The 25,970-nt window shown below is 43.8% G+C and overlaps 2 protein-coding genes across 2 annotated transcripts; both read left to right on the forward strand.

Annotated features, from left to right (window-relative positions):
- The first annotated feature begins 1,965 nt into the window (after positions 1-1,965).
- Positions 1,966-14,818, forward strand: per1b (period circadian clock 1b). Its single transcript, XM_034557191.1, has 19 exons — positions 1,966-2,135; positions 6,028-6,856; positions 7,015-7,268; positions 7,495-7,616; positions 7,939-8,140; positions 8,277-8,471; positions 8,629-8,707; positions 8,834-8,940; positions 9,099-9,252; positions 9,380-9,656; positions 9,767-9,875; positions 10,010-10,169; positions 10,262-10,371; positions 10,707-10,853; positions 11,360-11,692; positions 11,819-12,721; positions 12,893-13,106; positions 13,224-13,374; positions 13,495-14,818. Exons 2-19 carry the CDS (start codon positions 6,438-6,440, stop codon positions 13,678-13,680), a joined length of 4,122 nt encoding a protein of 1,373 aa, XP_034413082.1. The 5' UTR covers positions 1,966-2,135; positions 6,028-6,437; the 3' UTR covers positions 13,681-14,818.
- Positions 14,819-16,432: 1,614 nt separating this feature from the next.
- Positions 16,433-22,656, forward strand: pcolceb (procollagen C-endopeptidase enhancer b). Its single transcript, XM_034557369.1, is given in 10 exon segments — positions 16,433-16,518; positions 17,716-17,824; positions 18,884-19,142; positions 19,534-19,658; positions 20,545-20,681; positions 20,823-21,066; positions 21,068-21,464; positions 21,598-21,678; positions 21,763-21,933; positions 22,526-22,656. Coding segments are annotated over 10 exon segments (1,740 nt in total).
- Positions 22,657-25,970: the final 3,314 nt, after the last annotated feature.

Here is a 25,970-nt window from a genome sequence, read left to right on the forward strand (position 1 = left end):
ATGCACAACAACCAAGTGACTGTGTTATGGTTTGTCTCTGACCCCAAGCGCACGACAACAGGAAGGTTTAGTTTTAGCCGAACACACGGCGTAGTTTATTAGAGCACAACAAGTCGCTGGGAAAAGAAACACAACAAACTCTAAGTGTCCCCTTAGTCCACGGGTGATCGAACATCAAACCCAACAAAACCCAAAACTCCTCTTCTCCAGGGGAAGGGAAAAAAAGGTAATCCACTGGAAGGTCGAACTGAAAATAATCCACACAAAAAATCCAAGAAAATACTCCACACAAAAAGTCCACGGACATCATGGCACGAACTCGCAACGTCAGCACAGACAGTCCTGCTCTTTATCCCCCCGAATACAACGAGCTGACGAGCTGCAGCCGTGGGACGAGCTGAGTGGCTTCAGGTGTGAGTTGGAGCTCACCCGGCTCGTCCCCGCCTCCAAGCCCGTAGCTCCCTGGCAGCGCTCTGAGGTACCGGGTGTCACCGTGTGAACGGGCTGAGGAGGGAGTCCGGCTGGCTGAGTCCTGACAGACTGAGTCTCAGCAAACAAGCTCAGACCAGCCAAGTGCACGTTCATCAATAACTATAGTCAAATAATAAAATATATTATTTAGAAATGGGCCATTTTGCATGATGAGTACTTTTACTGTTTGTACTTTAATATATGTCAAGCTATTTTGTTAGCTACTTTCACTTTAATTAAGTTGAATGCAGGGCTTTTACTTTAAACTGAGTATATTTACACAGTAGTATTGCCACTTTTACTATGAAAGAAACTGACTGACCGCCAAAGTTTACTGCCACCTAATATGCAATAAATGTACTTTACACATGTTTATTGTATTGTGATTATCACAAAATATTGATTGACAAGAAGAGAAGCTCATGGTGATATATTGATACTTTCCTTATTTCCATAGATATATATATTTATGTAATAGATATTATATTTTGTGATGGATATTAACACAGTGCCATGTGCTCTACATCTGCACTGTTTACAGCTTCTCACCAACCACACCTTCAGCCTCGTGCTTTCCGAGAGGGCAAGCGGTCCACCTGACGTCACCATCTGAGAGCACGTTGAATTGTGCATGTTGAGGCTTTGCCGCAGCCGTAAGTACAAAGCAAATGCGCAGCAGAAATAGCCCCCGTGTGGTTTCGTGCACGGGTAAAGACGAGATGAGGCAACTGTATTTTCTGCTCGGCTTTATCTCAGAATAGTTGTAGACCATGACTGCTTTCAAATACAGTTGGCTTGCCAATAAAAAATGTAAACACATCTCAACTCAACATCCAACTAGCTTTTTTTCTGAAGATTTCAAACTGCATCTCACAGTTCAGATCAGAGTTCGAAAAACTAGAGATCGATATCAAGGACAAAGTATTGAATATAAATAATATTTTGAAAAAACTTCAGGTCAACCTTGAGTTCAATTTATTTTATATGTTCATCAAATGCATGGTCAAGAATGAACTTTTTAATAATAAATGGTTGGTTAAACTAATCATTTAAAAAAAAAAAAATACAAGTAACACTAACACACTTAGTCATCAGAGTTGATTTTTTGTTATCATTATACCTCAATAAATGACTAGTTATAGACAAAACAACACCACTGAAACTGTAGCATCTGCTGAATGAGGACTCCAGCAAAATGAGTTTCTTGACCAACTTTGTTACCTCCCAACACAAAATTTAGTTGCGATACCACTACCCTTATTACGGCTCATCAAGTAGGCCACATCAAGTGTGAGCATGGGCTACGCCCTCTCATGTATGTTGAGAGGGAAACTCTGGACCAGACACACGGCAACGTGATTTCAAAGCCCCGTGCAGCTAGCCCTGCCCCCCTCAGCCAATCAGAACGCGTCGGAGGGGGCTGGAGGCGGGGGCAATGCGTCCTGCTGTCCAATCACGGGGGCGGATTCAACTTTATTTGCTAGACCAGGCACTAGCACGTGTGGTCCTGCGTGTAAACTAGAGTTGGGGGGCGAGCAAAAAAAATCCTAGAGCAAAAGCAGATCGACAAGCAAAGGTAGTCGTCGCCACTAGGATTTGTACTTTCGAGAACCTCACGGTGGAATATCAAAGCTGTTGCTGTCGTGTTTTTCAGCGTAACTAAGGTAAGCTGTCATGGCTTGTAACGTAAAATACTCGCGTCTGTCGCTGTTGCCTTGTAGTTAGCATGCTAGCTGTCACTTCTGGCTGTTAGTGCACACAAACTGCAGGAATCTCTGTGTTTTTAGTGCTTTATATGATGTCATTTTCCTACAATTAAGCTGCTGATAATGATTACAACACACAGTGAAACCAGTAGCTTTGTGTTCTTGTTTTCCTGTCTAAAGCACGGCAATGCTTCTCCTTTTAACCCTTCGGGTGCTGCTTCATGTGAACGCCACCGTCACGATAAAAAAAAGTCCACTTGTCAATTCGCAACACCTATTTTTTCCTAATCTATCGTTGAGTGAATTTGTCGGTTTTTAGTTTCTGCGGATAGTACATGCACGTGGACATCGCACAGTGCTGTGAAAAGGTGCGTGCTCCTCACGACACGAGACAAACTGCTTAAAACGTGTGGTTATAGACGGGTCACGAAAATTAGACCACTTTACACAGACTCCATCCTGCATGCTTTTGGCAGATATCGCACCCTATGTACTGCCCGGGTGCGCAAAGCAGGTGCGCACGAACACTCCAAAAGTTAACAAAAACATGTGCCAGTCAGGGTTGTAAAAAACAACAACAACCTTCCTTCACTTAATATTTGACTCGTCACATAGAGTTGTGGGTGGGCACCATGAAAACGACCCTTTTCAATTGTATGCATATGTAATCCGCATCTGATATAGATGATCACACAGACACACACGTGTGTGTGGGTGGGGGGGCAGGGAGACTGACTTGTCACTTGACAGGACAAGTAAACGGCTTATTTCCCATCCTTTTGATACTCTATAATATGAGAATGGATCACCAGCAGTAAAAAAAGGGCAGCCAGGTCAGGGAATTTGGGGAGAAGGGTTTGGTAGCAGAGGGAGTGGAGTGTGTGTGTGTGTGTGTGTGTGTGTGTGTGTGTGTGTCCTCAATGTTGTCAGACGACATTAACAAAAATCAAGGCCACCAAACTGATCACAGGCAGCCGGGAAATGGCCCACTGGTGCCCCTTGAACATGCCAGGCAAGGTGTACTTCCTGTTGTACTTGTTAATGAGCGTTGTTTTATGATTAATCCCAGATCTGGTGGTGGTTGTTAAACGGTCTCATTAAGTTTGAATGCAAAACATAAAGTGAGGATTCATTTGAATCATTCTTCTCGGTTAAAAATGTCAGTTCTCTTGATTATTTAAACAGCGTGGTAGGCACGATGTATTTTAAGTTAAACAAGAGCAAAGAAATGTCAACATAGACATGTTTTTGCAATGTACGTACATTTAAAAAAAAAAAATTATAATGTAATGGCTCTGCGTTTTGCAATGTGATTTTACTACTTTCAGTAGGCATGTGGTCAATTACTGATGCAAAGCGCGTGTCTCAGTCTAATAAATGTGCATTGCCCATTCACTGATCGTGAGTCAGCTCGCCCAATCCGCCCCGCCTCCTTGCACATTCAGGAGACAACTCGAGGCCGACCCTGTCGCAGGCGGCACAGCCTCTGCAGGGTGCGCTCTCTCATTGGTCCAGCGAGCCGACCAATCGGCAGCCTGCAGAGCTTGAGGAAAGCACGGCCGCGGCCACGTGCCATGTGTTGTGCACAGAAAATAAAAATAAAAGCAGACGGAGCGCCGCAGGAGTGCAATTATGTGCAATTATGATACTGGCGATGAAAGTAAATTCAACTATAGTTCTTGTCTCTTGACGTGATCCAGTAGTATCAGTATGTCACCACGAGGCACCGGCACGGGGCGTCTTAGGCAAGCACACATGTTCAACCACGGATGCTGCGCCACACCTCCCTGAAGCCTCCAGTCTGTACGTTGCAGCAGGAAGCCAGTTCCCTTGTATTAATAATGAAAATACATTTGTGAGAACCTTTCTGTATATATCACATACAAAAGGTGCTATACGCAATTACAGTACAATATACAAGGCATGATATCTGATTCAGTAACGTTGACTGCAATTAATCTGGTAATTTAATGAATCAATTGTTTGGTTCATAGTGAAACATGCCATCATTTTTCACCAACATAGGTGAGGTCTTCATATTGCTCGTTATTGCAGGAGTCGATAACCCCCAAATATTTTAATTACTATCACTGAGGACCAAGACACAAACAAAACTTATCACATTTGGTGCACACTATTTTCTAGTCTACTAAGTGATTAATTGACCAATCATTAACATTGTTAGATTATAAAACTAGCATGCATATATTCTCCATTTATTATAACATAACTGACTAAGCCCATGTTGGACTTGTTAGTCATGTTATTATACACTTGTAACCTGAAGCTGTGGTCTTATTTCAATTAATGACTAAACTAACATTTGTTTTCTAGATTAGTCGGTTAATGGTTTAGTCTATAAAATGTCCAAGGTTACATCTCAAATGTCTCGGTCCATATTCAACTTTTGAATGGGGAAAATCCTCACCGTAGAGTAACTGAATGTAGGGAATATTTTTTACTTTATTGTAAATTTGTGCATTTAACATTGTTTCTGTGATTGGTTACCTCAGAGGCACAGAAAATGAATTGCATTTTGGGGACGCGCCCTCTAAACAATGGTGGCCTCCAACAGTTTGTTTACTAAGTGGGTAGGTGGACTTGGGATGGCACATCTAGGTATTTTTCAATTGCCTGAACACATTTCCCCACCACCACCTCCACCAACCGCTGTGTCGCATTGCCATCACCCGTAGAAGTGTGCATGGATGCCAGCCTGCCTCGACGCCCACTTTTGCCCTGCTTGCATATGACCAGATCGTAATTGCTCCTTTCACCGCCCAATTCAGCCACAGCACACAGTTTGTCATCTGCATCATCCATCTGACCGAACAGCATGCCAATTACCATTTCATGGCTGATTTAGGAAGGCAGCTTAGTTGCATTGAGGCGGCATCACATGAGTTGGTTGAACTTAATACCTGCACTTGTTCACCACCTAGCATTCCAAGTAGTTAAGCTTTTTTGTAATTAGTTACGGTCATCATTAGCTGTGCGTACTCGTGATCCTCCAGCTATAATGAGCATCCTCCAGCTGGCGTCGGCCGCTGTGAACCTGTCCACATATTGGGCTGGTGTGTCAGGACAGCTGATGTATGTCTGAGCTGTCAGTGCAGGGACGTAAATATACCTGCTCTGAGCAAAGTCTGCACCAAAAGCATCACTGCACATGTTGTGGGGAAACTAGGTGTATACAATTGAAAGGATTGGCTTGCCTCTGTTTACGTATGCAGGGCTTAAAGGATTATGGGATGTCTCCCATGCCCAAGGAATAAATAGCGGTAGACTTTTACTTGCGTAGGTAAAAGTTGTAGGTGCGTACTTTTACTTGCATAGGTACAAGCAATGCCTAATTTGTAAAAACCCTCTGGAGAGCTTTGTTAAATCCTCTTGGTGGTCAATTTGTTTTGACTGTCCTCTGGCTAAAAGTGGACTAACAAATACCGCATGTAATTTCGGCATTAGTGCATGTTCACCTGTTCTATATTAAGATGCTTGCCTACGCACATGCTGCATGCAAATAGGAGTAGGAGATTATTGTCATTCCTTGCTCAAGGTGGTGTGATTATTTAATCTGGGTAAAAGTCTAACAGCTCGGCGCGACTACAACAAACGTTACTGACAAACATTCGGTCTGCACCACAAAGCCAGGAAGGTATTTCACGGCCATATTTGAAGCTTCCTTAGAGGCCAACGCGATAAACTGATAATAACTGATAAATAAGCGTTCCTTATTTGTCTTTCCATAGCTATAGTCAATAGGTGATACTTACAAGACCATGACAAATTTGTAATCTTTCAGCTAATATATTTCCTTCTCTCTTTTTTTTTTTCCTCTCTCTCTTCTCAGGTGGCCTTCAGCACCTAGAGCATCACATCTCTTAAACAGTGATTTATTCATTTCTTGCTCTCACCAAGAGCTGTTTTTCTCACTCTCCCTCACAATCTCTCATCCCATCTGTCGTAGCACTTGTGCCAAGGTGGTTTCATAAGCAGAAATTCATCTCTTATCTTTGAGGCACATTTTTTCGCAATTTAATTGTTGTCTCTTTAGAACGGCAGCCTTCGCCTTTTGATTACTTGCAATATTATTTACAGCCATTTTAGCAGAAAAAGCAATGAGTTTCTCTCCTTAGTTTTGTTTTAACTACCAGCCAATATGTGTATACATAGTAGTCCCAGTTAAATTAAAGCTTTTCCTGTTTTCACCTTGGCTTACAACTTTTGAATAAAGCTGTTCCAGCCTCATCCTACTCTAGTATGAGTTATGAGGACTCTAAATCAATGCCCAGCAGCAGCACTCGGGGGCGAGTGGCAAGGGCCGACGAGAAGAAATATAGTGACCAGGAAACAGAGTCGGAGGAGTTAAACTCTCTGAAAACCATCATCAGTCAGCCCAGTGCCAATGTTACCAGTCAGGAGCAGGAAAGTGGAAATGGAGGCAGCTCCATTGGCGGCTCATCTCCCAGTGTGAGGTCAGGGTCCAGAGGCCGACGCGGGCACAACTCCGACGATATGGACGGACTCTCCAGCGGGAACGACTCTGGGGAGAGGGAAAGTGAAGGCGGGATGGAGAGAGACAACCGGTCACATGGGCGCCAGTCCATACGCAGCTCCCACAACTCGTCAAATGGCAAGGACTCTGGCATGATGCTGGAAACTACAGAGAGCAACAAGAGGTAAGAAAGAAAAAAAAAAATCCACATTTGCAGTAAAATAACCATAGCAACTGTCTTCATTCTCACTTGCTAACACACACTATCCTATGCTATGCCAATAGTACTTTAATCTGAGTGTGAAATGGTCATTCACCGTTCGACTGTCCCTTCTTTTCTAGCTCCAACTCCCAGAGTCTCTCACCTCCCAGCAGCTCCCTGGCCTACAGCCTGCTGTCGACCAGCTCGGAGCATGACCCCCCCTCCACCTCTGGCTGCAGCAGCAACCAGTCGGCAAGGGTCCAGACCCAGAAAGATCTGATGAAGGCCATCAAGGAGCTGAAGCTCCGCCTACCATCGGAGCGCAAGGCCAAGGGCCACACCAGCACTCTGAATGCGCTCAAATACGCACTCCAGTGTGTCAAACAAGTCCGAGGTGAGCGGGTGTTTTTTGTTTATCTTCTGAAACGTGGCAGTGACCGCCAAATCTGACTATTTACTCTTTTCTGGTTAGGTGTGAATTTTAAGCCCCAACATATTACTTAAATAACTCTCCAGGCTTTAGGGCTTACGTTTGTCTCAATGCCTTATGTTCACTGCAATATGTAATTGTCTCTTTACCTATATACACTCCCTGACTGGTTTATGTTTACCGTTTCTAGCCAACAAGGAGTACTATCATCAGTGGAGCGTAGAGGACTGTCATGGCTGCAGCCTGGACTTGTCTGCCTTCACACTTGAGGAGCTTGATAACATCACTTCAGAATATACCCTCAAAAACACAGTAAGTTTATACAGTTATTACTGCTTCATTATTAATTGAGAAATCGTTTCAGTATTTTATTATAGCGGTTAGTCAGCCAAGGACATTATCTTTTTATTACCCTCAGGTAATAAATGTATCTGAAATGAACTGTTTACTCATTTGGCCTTAAATGACAATGATTTCAGAGGCACTCACAGATCAATACGTGCTGTATTATTTTGCTGCAAGCTATTTAGTAAACTGTGATTAAAATGTCGATCCATCAGAGCATTTTGTGAATAAAAAAACACAGTAGACTTGGTCTTGGTGAATTAAAAAACATTTCCTTTTCTATTTTCAGGACACTTTCTCCATGGGTGTGTCATTCTTGTCAGGAAAGGTTGTGTACGTATCGCCCCAAGGCTCGTCCCTGCTGCGCTGTAAGCCAGAGCGTCTTCAAGGGGCCATGTTTTCTGAGCTTCTGGCCCCGCAGGACGTCAGCACTTTCTATAGCGGCACGGCACCCTGCCGCCTGCCAAACTGGGCCTCCTGCATCGGGTCTGGTGAGTTGAGGCCGAGTGAAATTGGGAAAGGGTTAGAAAAAGGAAAATGGTATTGAAGAAATATCGGGGGCATGTGATTTCCGAAAGAAAATCGTATTCCGCGTCTGACTCTTTGTCCAACTCTCCTTCCTCTCAGCTTCTCCTCCAGTGGACTGCACGCAGGAGAAATCCATGTTCTGTCGAATCGGTGCGGACCAGGCGCAGGGCAGCGAGATGCGCCACTACCCCTTTCGCCTCACGCCCTACCAGCTCACCATCAGAGACTCCGATGATGCCGAGCCACAGCCCTGCTGCTTGCTCATTGCAGAGAGGGTCCACTCTGGATACGAAGGTATGTTTCATTTTACTACATCTCTTTTTATGTAAGTGAAAGGACACATGACACAAAGCTTTCTGGGCCAGAAGACGGGATTAAGAAATTGCTCATTAGTCAGTCTGTCCTCAAAACAGGCTTTTCATTGGTTGTATCTGTGTCCTCTGCCCCTCAGCTCCTCGTATCCCTGCAGACAAGAGGATCTTCACCACCAGTCACACTCCCAGCTGCCTCTTCCAGGAAGTTGATGAGAGGTCAGTTTTTGTTCAACTCTCTATGGCCTTTACCAGTTTGCTGCTCTAGGACAGTAAAAGAAGAAATAAAACCATGCTATTCCTGTCTAACAAATACGTGTAACTATATATCTGTTGTGTTTGCAGGGCAGTGCCGTTGTTGGGCTACCTGCCTCAGGACTTGGTGGGAACGCCTACCCTCCTCTACATCCACCCTGAAGACCGGCCCCTAATGGTGGCTATACATGAGAAGAGTGAGTATATCTAGCACTGACATTTGAACTTGTCAGTACATGAACTGCTGCTCACATGTCATGTACTGACAAATGGGCTTTTACTGTGTTGACTTCTTCAGGAATCATTTCTTTTTGTCTACTTGCATTTTCTCATATTTGTCTGCACTGTTCTTCAGTCTTTCAGTCTGCTGGGCAGCCGTTCGACCACACACCCTTGAGGATGTGTGCCCGCAATGGGGAATATCTGACCATCGACACCAGCTGGTCTTCCTTTGTCAATCCCTGGAGCCGGAAGGTGGCGTTCATCGTCGGGCGCCATAAAGTCAGAACGTAAGATTACTTACTTTGATTTCTCACAAAAAAAGAAAATGAGAGGAAATATAGTGATTGCAACATTTCCAGAGTTTTAGAATATTGTAATTGAGAGTTTGTAAATTTGCTATTTCCCCGTCTCCAGGGGCCCTCTAAATGAAGACGTGTTCACGACACCGCTGGGCTGCGAGACTCGGACAACCACGCCTGACATCGTCCAGCTGAGCGAGAAGATCCACCGACTCCTGGTGCAGCCGGTGCACAGCGGCAGCTCTCAGGGCTACACCTCCCTCGGGTCCAGTGGCTCGCGATGCTCTCGGCGTTCGCAGCAACAGCGCCTCGGTGCCTCAGGCGCCTCGTCCAGCGACAGCAACGGCCCCGCCGTGGACAAAGTCGCTGCCGCGGTTGCTTTACACAAACCTGTGAGTCTGAGCAACGAGTGGTTTACTGTATATAATATATTAACATATTGTCATTCACAGCCATGTCATGCCATATCTGTTTAACGAGTTTGATGCTTTTATTTTTCCAGATGACTTTCCAGCAGATCTGTAAAGATGTCCACATGGTCAAGACTAATGGACAGCAGGTTTTCATCGAGTCCCGTAACCGCCCTACACCCAGAAAAATCACAAGCACAGGTAAAATACAGTATAGTTATAGTAATATTCATCTCTGGTAAGAGAGTTCTTTTCTTAACTAGTAATATCAAAAATACTTCACTGAGTGGGATGAGAACTGGGCTTCTGAATAATTATTTGATTTCTTCATCCAGGCACAACGAGCATCAGAGCCATCGCCAGTGACCCAATCAGAAGTTTAATAGCTAAAATTGCAAAAGCACCCAAAGCTTTGGTCCCTGCTCCGCTCACACCGAAGGAGCCCCCTACTGGCTACTCCTACCAGCAGATCAACTGCCTGGACAGCATCATAAGGTGTGTGTGTGTGTGCAACCCTGAAGCTATTCTATGTCCACATTTTGGGGGTTATTACTTCACTCATCCATCAATTCTCTGACTTTATGCAGGTACTTGGACAGCTGTAACATTCCTAACACTATAAAAAGGAAGTGTGGCTCCTACACTGCCTCCTCTACGTCTGATGAGGACAAACAGCGGGAGGCCAGCAACAACCCAGGTACTTATTTGATAATTAACTAGAGCTGGTTTGGTTCTTTTTGTAGGTAATTAGTTTGGTGTTTCTCGGAAGTTTGAATTACAAATATCTCTGATCCAATTATTTAAGTTTCCTTTTTTGGGGGGTAAACAGAAATACTGATGGAAAAATCTTATTCTTGTTGGTGTGTGTATATGTATATGTATATTTTTTTTTAAATTTATTTATGCAGCATCCTTGATTTGTGTCATGACCGCTTAACTCGATTACCAATAAGCATGCTTGTTCATGTGTCTTGTTTGTCTGGACGGTACGCAATCATTGACAGAAACTTGTTGGGCTTGTTTTCTCTGCAGGTGGTTCAGTTAACCTTGTAAGTGAACCACCTCCTCTGCCTCCCCTGACCATGGCCGCAAAGGCAAAGAGTGTAGCCTCAGTCACGTCGCAGTGTAGCTTCAGCAGCACCATCGTGCATGTGGGAGACAAGAAGCCTCCTGAGTCAGGTGGGAATCCTCAACACTCACACTCTCTGAACTCTCAGGTTGTTTCTTTGAAATGACAGGACACAAGGCTATTGCATGTCTTTAATTTAATTTAAAGCTGCATGATAAAACTGCAAATTGCAGGTAATCTGATTTATGCCTTTTATTGCTCATCCTGGAAATCTTCTCTTCTGAATTTCTGCGTGGCGCCTCTTTTATCGCTTTACCCTGACGTGTTCTCTGGTTTATTTGTCCTTTGAGACGATGTCATTTTTGTGTTTTTAAATACAAAAATATAATGAAACAGTAGCAAAAGTACAGCAAACTAACACTGTACTGTCTATTAGCCACCATAGTGGTCAAGATAATAGACCAAGAAAAATCCATGTTTGTATTGAAAAGAGTGCATTTTCTTTGTAATTCACGTTTCATTTGTCAGAAAAAGAACGTGTCCTTTCATCTTTCAACAGTCACACAGTCTCACTTCACTGCTTTAACAGACCTCTATGCTTTTTCCTTAATCACAGACATCATCATGGAGGAGGCTCCTTCAACTCCAACTCTTGCGCCTCCTACAACTACACCAGTTCCTCCCACTGCAACACCCGCCGCTTACACGGCAATCGCCTTCCCCCCTTCTCAAGCCGCTCTGCCAGAGAGGGACAGCCGGAGAAGGGGAAGTGTTGGAGGAGGAGGGGGCCGCATGGGCCTCACAAAGGAGGTGCTATCCACCCACACCCATCAGGCGGAGCAGGCATTCCTGGACCGCTTTAAGGACCTCAGCAAGCTGCGTGTTTTCGATCAGGCGGCATCTTCGACCCTGCACTGTCAGAACCCAGCTGCCAACCCTCTGTCACAAGGTAGAGGCACATGCACACACCCACTGTCATGTACATATTTACACGTTACATATTGATACACGTTACCAGTCGAGTGTTAAAATAGCTGACATTTTGCTTAATTCAGCGTCTCCTTCTCTTTTCCAGGAGTGCGTTGTTCTCGGGATTACCCCGCTGCAGGAAGCAGCACCAGTCACAGACGTGGCGGTAAAAGGCTCAAGCACCAGGAGTCATCTGACCTGCACATCTCTCTGGCGCTTAGCGGGAGCTCAGCTCCCATGCCCCTCAACATCCCCATCGGACCCCCAGCAAACTCAGCCTCATGGCCGACTGTAAACTCTCAGGCCAGCATTCCTTCTGCCCCTTTTGCTCCTGGTATGCTTCCAATCTACCCTGTTTACCCACCACTCGCCCAATCCATAGCCATCCCAGATCCATCGCATTTCCCCCCTACCCAGCTGGTACCTCCCATGGTGACCCTCGTTCTTCCCAACTACATGTTCCCCCAGATGGGTGCGCCCATCGCTCAGCCAGGCCCCGTCCCCGGACACTTTTTCAATCCTAACTTCACATACCCCGTTGCCACCCAAGCAGCTATCACCGCTGTTTCAAGGCCCTTACCGATTCCGGCCACCTGCGCCCCGTCTCGGAGCATCACCCCACAGTCCTACAGTCAGACACCTGCTGACCGTGAGGGCGCAGAGTCCCCCCTCTTCCAGTCCAGATGCTCCTCACCTCTCAACCTTTTGCAGCTGGAGGAATCGCCAAGCAACCGTTTAGAGGTCACCACAGCCTTTGTAGCAACACAGCAAGCCGTGCCTTCTGTGCACGGCGGTGCAGCTTGGGGACAGAGCTCAGCCCAACAGAGGAGCTCGGAGTCCAACAACGATGCCATGTCCACCTCCAGCGACCTGCTAGATATGTTGCTTCAGGAAGACGCCCGCTCAGGCACCGGCTCAGCTGCCTCTGGTTCAGGGTCGTCAGGCACGAGGTCTTCTGGTTCAGGCTCTGGGTCAAACGGCTGCAGCTCCTCTGGCACCAGCGGCATGAGTAAGTAGTCACAATTTTATGAGATGAAAAAGAGATATCCTGTATACATTCAAAATTAGTATTTAAAAACATTTCCTTGATGGAAAATTAAACATAATGTCGTAATTATTCTTATGTTTCTTTCCCCTGTTGCTGTACTAATTCTCAACTTTCACTTCCTTGTCCATCCAGGCAGCAGCCAAGGCAGCCACACCAGCAAGTACTTTGGTAGCATCGACTCATCAGAGAACGATCATTCCCGCAAACAGGCAGCAGGGGGCAGCAGTAGTGCCAGAGGAGATGGTGGCGAGGAGCAGTTTATCAAGTGTGTCCTGCAGGACCCCATCTGGCTGCTGATGGCCAACACCGACGGCAAGGTCATGATGACCTATCAGCTGCCTGTCAGGTATGACACTGGGCCGAAATGTTTAGTCTTTAATCTTTAGTTTCAGACTTGCTGGAACTTTACAGACTCAATGTCAGACTTTCAGTGACCCTTTCTTTTTTCTCCCTTGTGCAACAGAGACATGGAGACTGTTTTGCGAGCGGACCGCGAGGCCTTGAGGAGCATGCAGAAACACCAGCCACGCTTCACCGAGGACCAGAAGAGGGAGCTGAGCCAAGTGCACCCCTGGATCCGCACAGGACGCCTGCCCCGAGCCATCAACATCTTTGTAAGAACACTAACCCCTGAGCTTTGAATGATTAAGAGTGTGAATTATTATTTAGATACATCAAGTAACGACACATTGAGCTGAAAAGGTAATCATGTGTTTGTTTCTGGTTTCTTTCAGGGCTGTACAGGCTGCAAGTCTCTGCCCACTGCCGCTCCCGCCGTGCCGTTGGATGTGGAGAACCACGAGATGGAGCTGTGCAGTGTGCTCAAAGCTCAGGAGGAGGGCGCCAGAGAGGGCAAGACAAATCGGTCAGAGACGGCCATGGATGAAGCACACGCAGAGGATGAAGAGAAAGGAACATAAGACGGCAACCAAGACATGCCGGCAGAGGAGCAGCAAGTGACCTCAGAAGATGTGAAAGAAAAGTCTGACATGACTCACTAAGCAGATGGTCAAAGATAAAGAACACTGTCAGGACGTTTCCATGCTGATACGCAGACGATGTGCACCTTCCAGCACTTCCTGTCCCCAAAACATTTTTACACGAGGTGTAAAGTGGTCGAAATGGGATTTGCTGTGAGCAAACAATGCACATTGGTCGACAACTTCAATGTTTTGTTTGACAGGTCAGGCAGGACGGTTCATTCTTCATGAAGTCTGACTTCGATGACCGCACACCAGGCATGATGTATGACTGCATATTAAATGCCTTCACTTTCCTTGTTCTTGTAGTTCTTGACATATGTGTTGAAGTTGTAAGATAATCTGCGAGGTCTAAAGGGAATGTGTTTTGATAAAGGCGCTTTTAAGAAAATGGACGTGCTTCACCAGTGTCATCATCACGTTTTTGCTCCCTGAGTTCGAGATATTTGAGAGACTGTCACCTTTTATATAGACAACAATGTACAGCGGAAACCAGGTTATTTTGTAAACAATGTGTATATTTTTATACTTTCCTTCCCCTCAAATCGAGAAAGGATATATGCCCAAAAAAGGGTTGACTGAAAATCCAGCATCTAAATCATGTCTGCAATGAAAGAAGAACCAACAACAACAACAAGAAGCCTTTGAAGCGGAGATGTTGTTTCTCGGGACCATTGGGAGATGTACAGTTGAACGTGGGGATCGCCAGGAGACTAATGTGGACTTAAACGGTTTCTTCTTTGGCCGAGCATTAGTTGGCCTCCCCACAGTGTGAAATGACCAATGATTTTCACACACACACACGTCAGACAGTATTTCCCAAACGGCCACCACCCTAAGGAGCTCTTGTGTGGCCAGTGCTTGCTCACATTGGTGAGCGGATTTGAAAGAGGAGGAAGTCTGGAGAGTGTTTTGTTTACTACTTTTCTTTCCCTGTCCCTTTTCGCTCTCTCTTCCTCTCTGTGGCACTGTTCTGGTCATGTGATATCCTCTGCTTTATGGCGTCGGTGTTGTCTGCAACAGTTTCTAAATATTTTTGTGAAATTCTTTGTACAATAAAATGACTTGGGGAAAATAATTTAAATGTGAATTCTGATTTTTTTTTTTTTTTCCCCGTCTGCAGTTCGCTTTATCATTACGTCCCTTTGCAGTCTATTTTCGTCTTTGGGTGTTTTGAGTTTCTGCAGTTGGATTCGAAGTGTCCTGAATGAACTGGAAGCTGAGACCGAACCACAGTCTCCTTCTATTCGCCTGTGGTTTCCACCCAGTGGTCACCGCAGTCTAAAAAAGGCTGGAGGCAGGCCCCCGTTCAAACCCAAAGCTGCCCTCAATGCAGTGTCCTTATAACAATGACGACAAAGATCGTAATGTATCTGGGTCATTTTGTGAGAGAGCAGATTTTATTTGAGGCTTTATTTAAAGCCAACTCTTGTCTACAATAATGATGGTTCTCTCTCTGCTGAAACAAAATGCATTTTGCTGTAGAGTTGCACATATTTCAAGTCTTCCATGTTTACTTTACTCACAAATAGGAGCTCTCTGTATTTAAACTTAACTTTTAACCACCTACTTTCTTTGCACCACCGTGAAATCCGTGGAAAGGAATTTAATCCACATGGTAATCTTCACTTGCAGTGTAAATTGTGCACATGTGCCCAAAAAGAGTCTAGCCATGCTTGCAGTGCTTGAAGCTAAATGCTAACGCCAGCTAACATGCTCACAATGACACACCAATGACGTTTAGCAGCTTATTAGCACAAAACAAGAAGCACAACATGAGGCCAAATTGAGTATTTGGTCTGTGATTGCAGAATAAAAGTTTGATTTCTTGAATTAACACCTCAATGTATCTGGTGATCACCATTTTTCATCTCATCCATGCACCTTTATGAAACAGAAATCATACAGCCTAGAGGATCACATGAATATATTTTTGCTTTGCACATCAGTAGGATTCATTATCTGGGGACCATGAACCAAATCCTGTGCCAATCCATCGAGAAGATGTTGAGATATTTCACAGGACAAGTGAAACCTGCTGCGGTGGCTCAAGAGGAAAAGTCGGGGGTCCCTAAAATCCTGAGAAATCATCCTCTGAGGACCACGAATGTCTGCGCACATTTTTGCGACAACAGATCCAGTGGTTGTTGAGATATTTCTGTCTGGACCAAAGAGGCTGACCAACCAAACAACTGCAGACCGACGTGGCCAAACACAGATCCCTGGCTGCTAGTGCATTCAAGATGTTATTACACACACACGCACATACACACACACACACACGCGTGCAACAGTGGTACTCTGTCCGTAAGCAAACCCACCTGCAGAAACACACATTTCCCATATATTCCATTGCCCTATACCTGCTCAACAACAGCACAGAGCTGGAACATAACAAGCACTCTGTACTTTGAACTGTACATACGTTGCTTTTGGCCGAGAGTCAGTATAATTCATGTTTTCTCCGTTAACCTGTATCAAACAGCCTTCTGTCCTCTCAATTTTACATTAATTTGCCTTTTCCTTTCTTCTCCTTCCCTCAATAACACACCTTCTCCTCGCCCATCACGTCCACTTCCCTCCTCGCCCCTCCCCCTTTTGATACTTGCCTCTCTCCACGCCTCCACTCCGAATTCTGCCTCCTTCCTCTTCTTCTCCTCTCCCGTCTTTTCCTAACAACAAAGACAGCAGGATGGAGGACCGGGTGTGGACTGTGTGCCTTCTTGTCATTCTGACGCTGGGATGGACTGAAGCTCAGAGTCAGAGCAACTTCTCCAGGTCAGTGAGAGATTTTAGATATATCCAGGGTATGTGTGCCAACTATATGGCTATCAATGTCCCTCTTGTGCATTTGTTGTCTTACTTGTGCACATGTGGCATGCCGTTTTCAGGCCCACATCTGTCGAGATTAAATACTGTGTGGGATTTTTTTCCCTCTCCTGGTTGCTGTATTATGATTATAGAAAGCGTCGAAATAGAAGGTTGCAGTGTTAAGAAGATGTGGTTGGCGTCCCGTAAACACCCAAAACGAGGCACGCTGCGACAGATGTAGTGATTTAACTGGCCAAATTTGATCAAATCTGACTTTCATCTTTTAAATCCAGAGTTTGGGCTCAGGAAACGTTGAATTTCATTTTTGGAAATGCTTGTTGAACCTGTTATTTGCACTGCTGTGACTACGCTTCCACACACATATGGGTAGTAAATTGAACATGAGACACAAACAAATGCCTGTGGGCTGTCCAGCTCCAGGGGGTCAGAAGGGAGGAACGCCACTGGTTGTTTGTTTTTGGCCAAATGTGGCCTTACAGTACCCAAGACACACAACGTGGGCCTGAAGATTACGGCAGAAAAGAAAAAGGGACTGTAAATGGGTAGCAATGTATAAAGATGATTCATTTTGGCCTCGTTTTTTTCAAGAAACAAGCACAAAAACATCACAAATTGAGCCACGAGGCCGAGTTTGATGATCAAACGCAGCAGATTTTGAAGAGGAGACGACGAGCTGACAAAAGCAGCCGACATCTAAATTAACGAGTCTGCTGCAAAAATTTAAAGTTGCGGCATGCCCTGCTTTGATCTGTGTTTTCACCAAACTTCGTGAAGCGGGCTGTGTTGAAAGCGCCTTTGCCTGCTCAAATTAAATACCTGTTACGTCTGCCGACAACTTTCTTGTGGCGCAGTCGGTGTGTGGAGAAAGCTCACGTTACATATACAGTGTGATGTCAGTCCCTCTGGCTCGGTTTCACCTACTTTTTAAGAAGAAATCACAAACACAAATCAGGAGAGTTCATTGGGAACCTCCCCGGAGTCAGAGCACAGAGACAGACTGTGCCACTGTGGTTTTCAGCGCGTATGTAATAGTGTGTGTGTGCGCTCGGGCCTCAATACTCTTAGTAAAGCCGGGTTTTCTCCCGGTGCAGCGCAGCAATGTTAAATGTAGTTGATGGTCGGTTGTATGATTCTTCTTTTTAGGCCCATCTTCCACTGCGGAGGCCACCTGGTCACAGACTCCGGCATCGTGGCCAGTGAAGGATTCCCCAGTCCCTACAAACCCAACAGTAAATGCACCTGGTACATCACTGTGAGTCAAATCACGACACCGTGAAGCCAAAGCCTTGTCATTATCGACCAGTTATGCATCAAAAAGAAAAGCCAATTCATTCACAATGTGAGTGTAAAATTAACCACAACCACAAGCTAGACAGGTGATCATTACACTGTGGGTGAGCAGACCCTTTATCACTCTTATTAGTGTGTGGAGTTTGTGGTCACCTTCAAGAGTTCAGCCAACCAACTCTAAATATGTTAGTTTTACAAGCATAAGGTAAGATACAAAGCATGTGTGACATGTACTACATGTTCTGGTTCTACTGGTCATACCAGCACAAGTAAGGCTGTAGAAATAAAACCCTTGAATTAGTTGAACTGAGCAAGATTGCATGATAATAGTCCTATTTTTTCTTTCAGAAATGATAGTCTTGCTTTAAGGTGCTCTTTTTTCCTTCATGCCTCTAGGGATAAAACTACTCTGGAGTCATTTGTGGTTTGTATTGAACTCCAGTTTATATTCTCAGGGTTTATTCCATTTATTCAACATTTTGAAAATATAGGGTGTAAAAAAAGGTCCTATATGACTTTAAAACACTTTTTCTAAATGATGTAGTTATAAAGTCAGGCATAAAAGCTTAACAAATAAACCAAGAATAAAGCAGACAGGCACCCAGAAAGCTGCCCAAAACTCTCCACTATAGATCAGTGACTGGTCTTGTGCTTTCTCAGCCTGACCTGGGGTGTACCATCTGCTCAGGTAAACAGGGGGAGCTAGACGGATACAAGGCTCTCAAAAGTACCGAAAAACAAGCATGAAATCAATTGGATTCCTTTGTAACGGCTGAGAATCCCAAACATTTTGAACTCATGACTCCATGTATATTATGGATGCACCGTAACTGCGCATACAAAATTCCACATATTTTGTGCATCATTTTATAGACGTGTAAAAATCGTGTCTGGGTCTTTGGGAACTTTGCGATTTTCACCAGAATTTAAAATAAAGTTCAAAAATGAAATTCTTTCCATTATTTGTGGTCACCTGAGGCTAAAACTTTTCCTCAAAGCATCACTTGTCGCCTCCCTCCAGGTCCCGGAGGGTCACGTGGTAATGCTGTCTTTCCGCCTCTTCGACATGGAGGCCGACCCCACCTGTCGTTACGACTACCTGGACATCTACAACGGTCACACCCGCTTGGTGCAGAAGCTGGGTCGGTTCTGCGGGACGTTCCGGCCCGGCGCCGTCATCTCCACCTCCAACACCATGATGTTAGAGATGGTGTCAGACGACTCCACTGGAGGAAGAGGCTTTCTCGCTTCCTTCAGTGCAGGGAAGCCCCACATGGAAGGTGGGGGACGAGTAATCCCACGAACATAGAAAGATGCAGTCCACAAAGATGAAGCTACATTATATTTAGTGATTTTCTGGTGTCGTCTCGGCTGGTGTTCTCACCGATTTGTATTGTCTGTAAAACTATATTCTGGTGTGCTTACCTTCAGAAAGAGTGACACAATCATCTCTGGAATAAACAAATCACAACAATCGGCCAGGTTTATGAAAACAATTCAGGATACCCTCCCAAAAACAACCTTGAATTACATAATGAGCTAAAAACAGTTTACAGATGCACCTGCCGTATATATTCTTGAATACAGTATCACAGGACAACAAAAAACATAATTTCCTCATTTGAAAAAGGTGTCCGGTGAATTAGCATGTATTCTTTGTTTTTCCCACAGAGCACCAGTTCTGTGGAGGACGTCTGATTAAATCGCAGGGCTCTGTGAAGACGCCCAACTGGCCCAACTCTAATTACCCAGCAGGCATCAGCTGCTCCTGGCACATCTCTGTAGAACCAAACAATGTAAGCCAATCGTTTTGCACTTTGTATTTCTCACTAGTTGTGTACCTAAAACATCCCCTTTTAAAGAGTGACATCTCAGAATGTTGACATTAATCTAATGTATTTAAAATTGTATCACCAAAATTAAGACATTTAAATGTTATAAATTATCCTGCAGTAATAACCTGACATTAGTGTTTTTAAGATGGTGGGAAGTTTTGGTGAGAAGTAATGTATCTAATGTTGGCCCGCTAGGCTAAGTAGCTATGCTAGTTAGCCTAGCTACTTTCCGTGTGTACTTTCCCCAGAAATGCTGAATGTTGTTAAGGAGCAAACGTCTTCAATCACTAATTTGCTACTTTGATTGGTAATTTAGAGCATGATGGGTTCTCCCAAATGTTGAAAGTTGTAAAAAGGACAGAAGATTGGGTAAATATAAAAAAAGGGTAAAAGGGTTTTATCCTCATGAGACAAGTATAAAAATATAAAAATAGTATCATTCTATTTTAGATTGATTTACACAAAAAGTAAGGAGCTATGTATGTTACATAAGGCTAGTTAATGCAAGAGGAGAAGGAGGAATGAAAATAGCAGTTAAGGGGCCCGTCACAAGGAAATGTTCAAATGAAAGGCTTCATTGAGTTGCCTGAAGGTGTGCTCGTATGAGCCAAAAGATCAAAAGTAAGGAAATAGGGAAGGAAGCGAGAGCGAGGGAGAGAGTAAATGCCCTTCTGTATTTCAGAAGTCTGGCCCTTCTCCTTCACGAGCACCACTACCTACTGTACTGTATGTCTGCACTGTGCTGGATTCATGCAAGCTAGTCGTCAGCATACCAGCTCACATAATAAATTCCCAGTCATAAATGTCATAGTTTGTACTAGCATGTTGTGTGTGTTCTCTTCCGCAGGTGATCGAGGTGAAGTTTATGAAGCTGGACTTGGAACCTGACACGTACTGTCGCTACGACTACGTGGCATTGTTTAACGGGGGAGAGAGGGATAACTCACGGCGGATTGGGAAATTCTGTGGAGACACGTCACCAGGGTGAGATTGATAATCAGAAATGGGGGATAAAAAGAGGCATTTTCAAAGACATGGCTTGCAGCTGAGCTCTACCAACGATTCCCCTTTGGTAATCCTCCTCCTGTTCTTTTTCCTCTCTAATGTCGTCATCCCTTTATGTAGAATAATAGTGACAAATGGGAACGAGCTCCTTGTCCAGTTCGTCTCTGACCTCAGCGTGACCTCAGATGGCTTCATGGCCCACTATACCAGTGTGCCCCGTGGGTCTCGGGCGGCCACGGCTGGGGGAGACTTCATCTACGGACCTCAGACGACCTCAATGCCACAAAGAACAGTCGTTAAGCCAAGAAAACCAAATCCAACCCCCAAACCAAGGCCTGGTCTTAAACCCAGCCCAAAACCAGCCAAAAAAAACACTTGTGAAGATACCACTGAAACCTCCACCACGCAAACCTATCAACAAACCCACGGCTAAACCCAAACCAGCTAAACCCAAACCAGCTAAACCCGCACCCAAAGCACCGGTTAAAAAACCCTCACGTAAACCTGGATTTAAACCTAAAGCTAAACCTACACTTAAACCTAAGATTATTAAGACAATGCTCAAACCAAGCATCAAGGCTAAACCCACACGTAAGCCTGCACTGAAGACCAAACCCACCTTAAAACCTGGTGTCAAACCGGTAAAGCCAACCTCTAAGAGCAGAGTGAAGCCAACAGCCAAACCGAAGATTAAGCCTAAAGTAACACTTAAACCTGGAGTAAGCAAGACGGTCCCAAAGAAGCCTTTAGTGAGCAACAAACGTGAGTGGAAGAAACAGATTTTTAAATTAACAATCTACACTTTGTTTTCATGTGTGCATATACGTGCACGCCCGTGTCGAGCAGCAATTCAATGTGCTTACCACGTGTTTCTTGCCATGTGCGTTTTCTTCAGCTTTACCTCTGAACCCACTGTGTACACAAGCCTGTAAGAGGACAGGAACTCTCCAGTCGAGCTTCTGCCCTCATGACTTTGGTGAGTCAACTTCACAGTAATTGGGGCGTCATTTGTAAAAGAAGTACCATGTAAACCCTGTTCTTATATTTCTCTCTCTTTCAGTGATTACGGGTAAGATTACATCTTTGACCACTGGTCCGAGGGGCTCAGCGAGAGTCGAGGTGGCCCTGATCAAGGCCTATAAGGCAGGAAAACTGAACATTACCAAATCAGGGCCCATCATGTCGATCACACTGGCCTCCACCTGCAAGAGATGCCCCGGGCTAATCAAAGGTACAACTATCTGAATTTACAGCCTTTGTTGAATTTGCATATTACACTCACACACACACACTCACACACACACACACACCATTTGTACTGACGGAAATGTGTCCAACTGTGAAATACTGATAGTTGACATGAATACCTGTCTTCATAAATGCAATATCTTACTACCTTACTAATAACACTAAATGTTGATTAGAAATTAACCAATTACCAATTATTGAAAAAATATATTCTTTAGTAATATAAAGGTAAGAATAAAAGAACATGGTGCATCAAATAGCAGCAGTACATATCAAATTTAACATGTATTCCCCCTGGCTTCATTTTGTCTAATGAACTACAAAATAGCACAAACTCATTGTATGCAGACGATATGATTCTTTATTGAACCAATATATCCCAGAAATAAAAGGATATAGTTAAGTGTTTGATTACAAATTGTGACTTTATTTGATTCCTCTTGGAAGTAATTAATGTAACACTTAATGACTATTACATAAAGAGTATATTATTTCAGTCAAACAATATGTGTTCATTAATTTAATCCAATGACCCGGTTTTTGACAAATTCTGACATTGTATTTTTCTTGTCCAGGCCGGAACTACGTGTTGATGGGAAAAGTCGACACACAGGGCAACGGCCTTCTCAGCCCCTCCAGCTTCAGTCTTCTCTATAAGCCCATCCACGCCAAAGCTCTGGCCAACCTCCTGCGCAAACCCTGCTGACATTTCAGCCCCGCCCACCAATGGATGACGGACAACCTCGACTATCTCTCTGAAAACATGTAACTTAACAAAAAAAGAGTGAAAATATTCTAAGTAATATCCCAGCCAAATTCTTTTTTACACAATGCAATGCTGTCGTGAATGTTTTTTTGTTTTTTTTAAAGAAGAGAAAACTCACATCATTAAGTATTATATTTTGTATTTTGTATGTAAATTATAACATTCATGTGATAAAAGATTCACATCAATTAAACATGTGATTCTGGTGCTGACATATACTGGGCGACGAGAATGAGGTGCAGGTGAGCAGGTGGGTGTGGGGATCGTGTGGCAGCTACTGGACAGGTGCAGGGTGGAAGCCTAAAATACAGCCTGGCATGAGAAAGGAACTCTGGGATAAATTCACAGCTTTTGCCGTCACTAAACCTGCACAAATTAGACAAGCCGTGTAATTCTCAAAGCACACGCAAACGGTGAAATACTTGGACTACTTTGGACTATTTGCACATTTTCTATTTAGGTGATATGCATACATACATATGCAGCAAAAAAAGGGCAAATTGCACTTTGCATAAATGTATGTGCATGTTTGTGCTGTCATATAATTTGTGGAATATCTTTTGTGATTCGGACCTTGATATGGGGCACATAGTGGTTTCAAGTTATGTGCAATTAATGTTGTTGTTCATTTCAGCGTTCATTAATCCAATCTTTGTGAATTTGCCTAAGAGTGTGCAACAAGGATTTGGTTTGAGGTTGCCAGTGTCATAGTCCTCCACTTGCAGAAGGCTAAGCAAAGGTTGACTATTTACGTTCAAACCATTTTTTCTTCTTTTTATTTTAATTTCATGTTTATTTAAGGACAAATTCATCTACATAGAGAATTGAAGAACAATTTTCCAATGCAATGTTTCACAGCAGGGTTCCTATTTCCTAGGCCCGTCTCCCCAGAAGGGCCTTTAGAAGAAAAAAAAGAAAGTATAAAATAGGATTTTAGATTTTTAAGCAAATGTATTAAAAATATTAACATGAAATATTACATTACCTTTGCTCATACATTTGAAATTTAGTGCAGGTGCCTCCCATCATCTTTGAGATGTTTCTACACCTTGATTGGAGTCCACCTGTGATACATTCAATGGGCTGGACATGATTTGGAAAGGAACACAACTATTAAGGTGTAACTTTACACATAGAGCAAAGACTTTATTACCAGGATGCAAACATTTTACATAGTAAAATTCAGTTGTGAAAAGTTAGGATTTTAAACATATACAATATTAAGTGTTATACTGTATTATCTATGTAAAATATAATATGTCTGGGATAAAAGAGGCATTACAAATAAATCCTGTGATGCTGGTGCTTGAGGTGATTTAAGGATCTCCTTTTCCACAGTAAAAAATATATTGGCAAAATGTGCATGATGATTTTCTATCATGTTTCCTGTCGTTACATCCAGCAACAACTCTACGTGTGTTGTCTGTTGTCGTTTAACCACCAACAACCAGAAGGCATGTGCAGCAGCTCATGAAAATGGTGAACCCCAGCAGGATGTAGGACAGGTTGGTGGTCCAGAAAGCAAAGAGGTGGAGGGTCTTGTTGCAGTAGGTATCCATGCTGGATTCCGTCTTGTTGTAGTTGGATTCATAGATGGAGTAAATCCACACATTTCCTTGAGAAAAAGAAGCCAAAGAGAATCATTACTGTTCTGTAGTGTTCAAGCCACCTGGTCCATTCACTCTCCTTTTAGCTCTACTTATGTCTCCACCAATTCCAGAGAGAAATATCTAGAACTTTAGATAAATGCTCCGCTAGTTGATAGCCTTGTTGTTTGGCAGTAGGCAGATAGCGCAGAGTGGTTTAGTCAAAGTTGTTTGGCCTGAAAAGGCTTGTTGCATCTAAATAACGATTATTATTTATTTTTCAGTCACTTAAAGCCAGAAGAACTCTTCAACACATTATTATTGCCTTATAAACTTGTATAATCTGTCATGTCAGCAAACACTACACAAGCATTTTAGGCTTAAACACACGTTTATAGCAAATAGCTATACAGTTCTATCTTGCGGAAAAGATCATAAAACTAGAACAAAGAGCTAAATGCTGCCAGCAACACCTTTTCACATTACTCAGAGTCCTTCAACTGATCTAGAAATATTGAACGGTCTGTGTCAGTGCATTGATTGTGCATTTGTCAGACTATGAACCGCTGCATTCTTTCATCTTACCAGCGATGAACCAGCAGAAGATGAGAGACGAAGCTGGTCCAGATCTTGTTGTAATTCCCGGAGCTGGCACAGCAGGGCAGCACGGAGAGCACGTTGACCAGTAGGAAGACGACTCCCACCACCAGCAGATAGATGGGGATGTAGGGCTGCCTCGGGCACTCGTTTTGGTACACCGCACCTGTCGGACACAGGGCGTATCACTTCACCGGCCTCGGCTCCTTCATTTTATTGTCAGTTATCGCAATCCACAGTAAAACAATTACTTCAAAATGTGCTTTCGATTCACTTACCTACTATAAATTGAGCGAGGGGTAGGACACTCGGAATAACCTGGGAAACTGAGGGGAGACAGGCCGGGATGTGTCATGTATGTGATGAGGTTAATCTAATATGAACACAAAGGTGCAGGGCTTTTCCACACCTGTACTCTCACCTATTGTTGCTGCTGGAGGCTCAGTGGGTCTGAAGAAGAGTCCTTGGCTCTCTGACATTGTGTGTTATGATCAATCTAAGCGGCACAGGGTCAAAGGGAAGACAGACCTCAGCTGGACTGTCGAACAGTCTCTGTATGCTCAAAGCTGCAAGGACAAAGTGCTCTTCATTCACACTATAGTGAGGAAATACTGTACTATAGTAGCCTAACAAACTCACTTCTTGAACAATAAATGACAAGATTTATAATGCCGCACTCCTTTGAACTGCAAGAAAAGTAACAGCAAGAATACAGTAGTTATCATACAATCTAATATCATGACAAAGCAAGCTCAAAATAAAAAAGGGATTTAATTTGTTTGTTTTTCCAGCTGAATATCCATTAAACTAATGAATCAAAACTAGTATTTATGTTGAAAAAAACAATAAGGCAGTACAATAATGGAAACAGTGATATATTAATGAGATGTGTCATCTCATACCTCTCTGTGAGTAAGAGTATCTCCTCGGTGTTTCTCCTCCCTGACGGCCAGAGGCGACTCTTTATATCACTGTGACATCTGGAGGTTAGAGACGCTTCACTTGAGGTGTGGAAGAGTTTACAGTCTCAACATCCTGCTTCAGCCTCTTTTTTTTCTTGACGCTTGTATT

This window comes from Cyclopterus lumpus, chromosome 18 (assembly GCF_009769545.1).
Source record: "Cyclopterus lumpus isolate fCycLum1 chromosome 18, fCycLum1.pri, whole genome shotgun sequence".
NCBI lineage: Eukaryota > Metazoa > Chordata > Actinopteri > Perciformes > Cyclopteridae > Cyclopterus > Cyclopterus lumpus.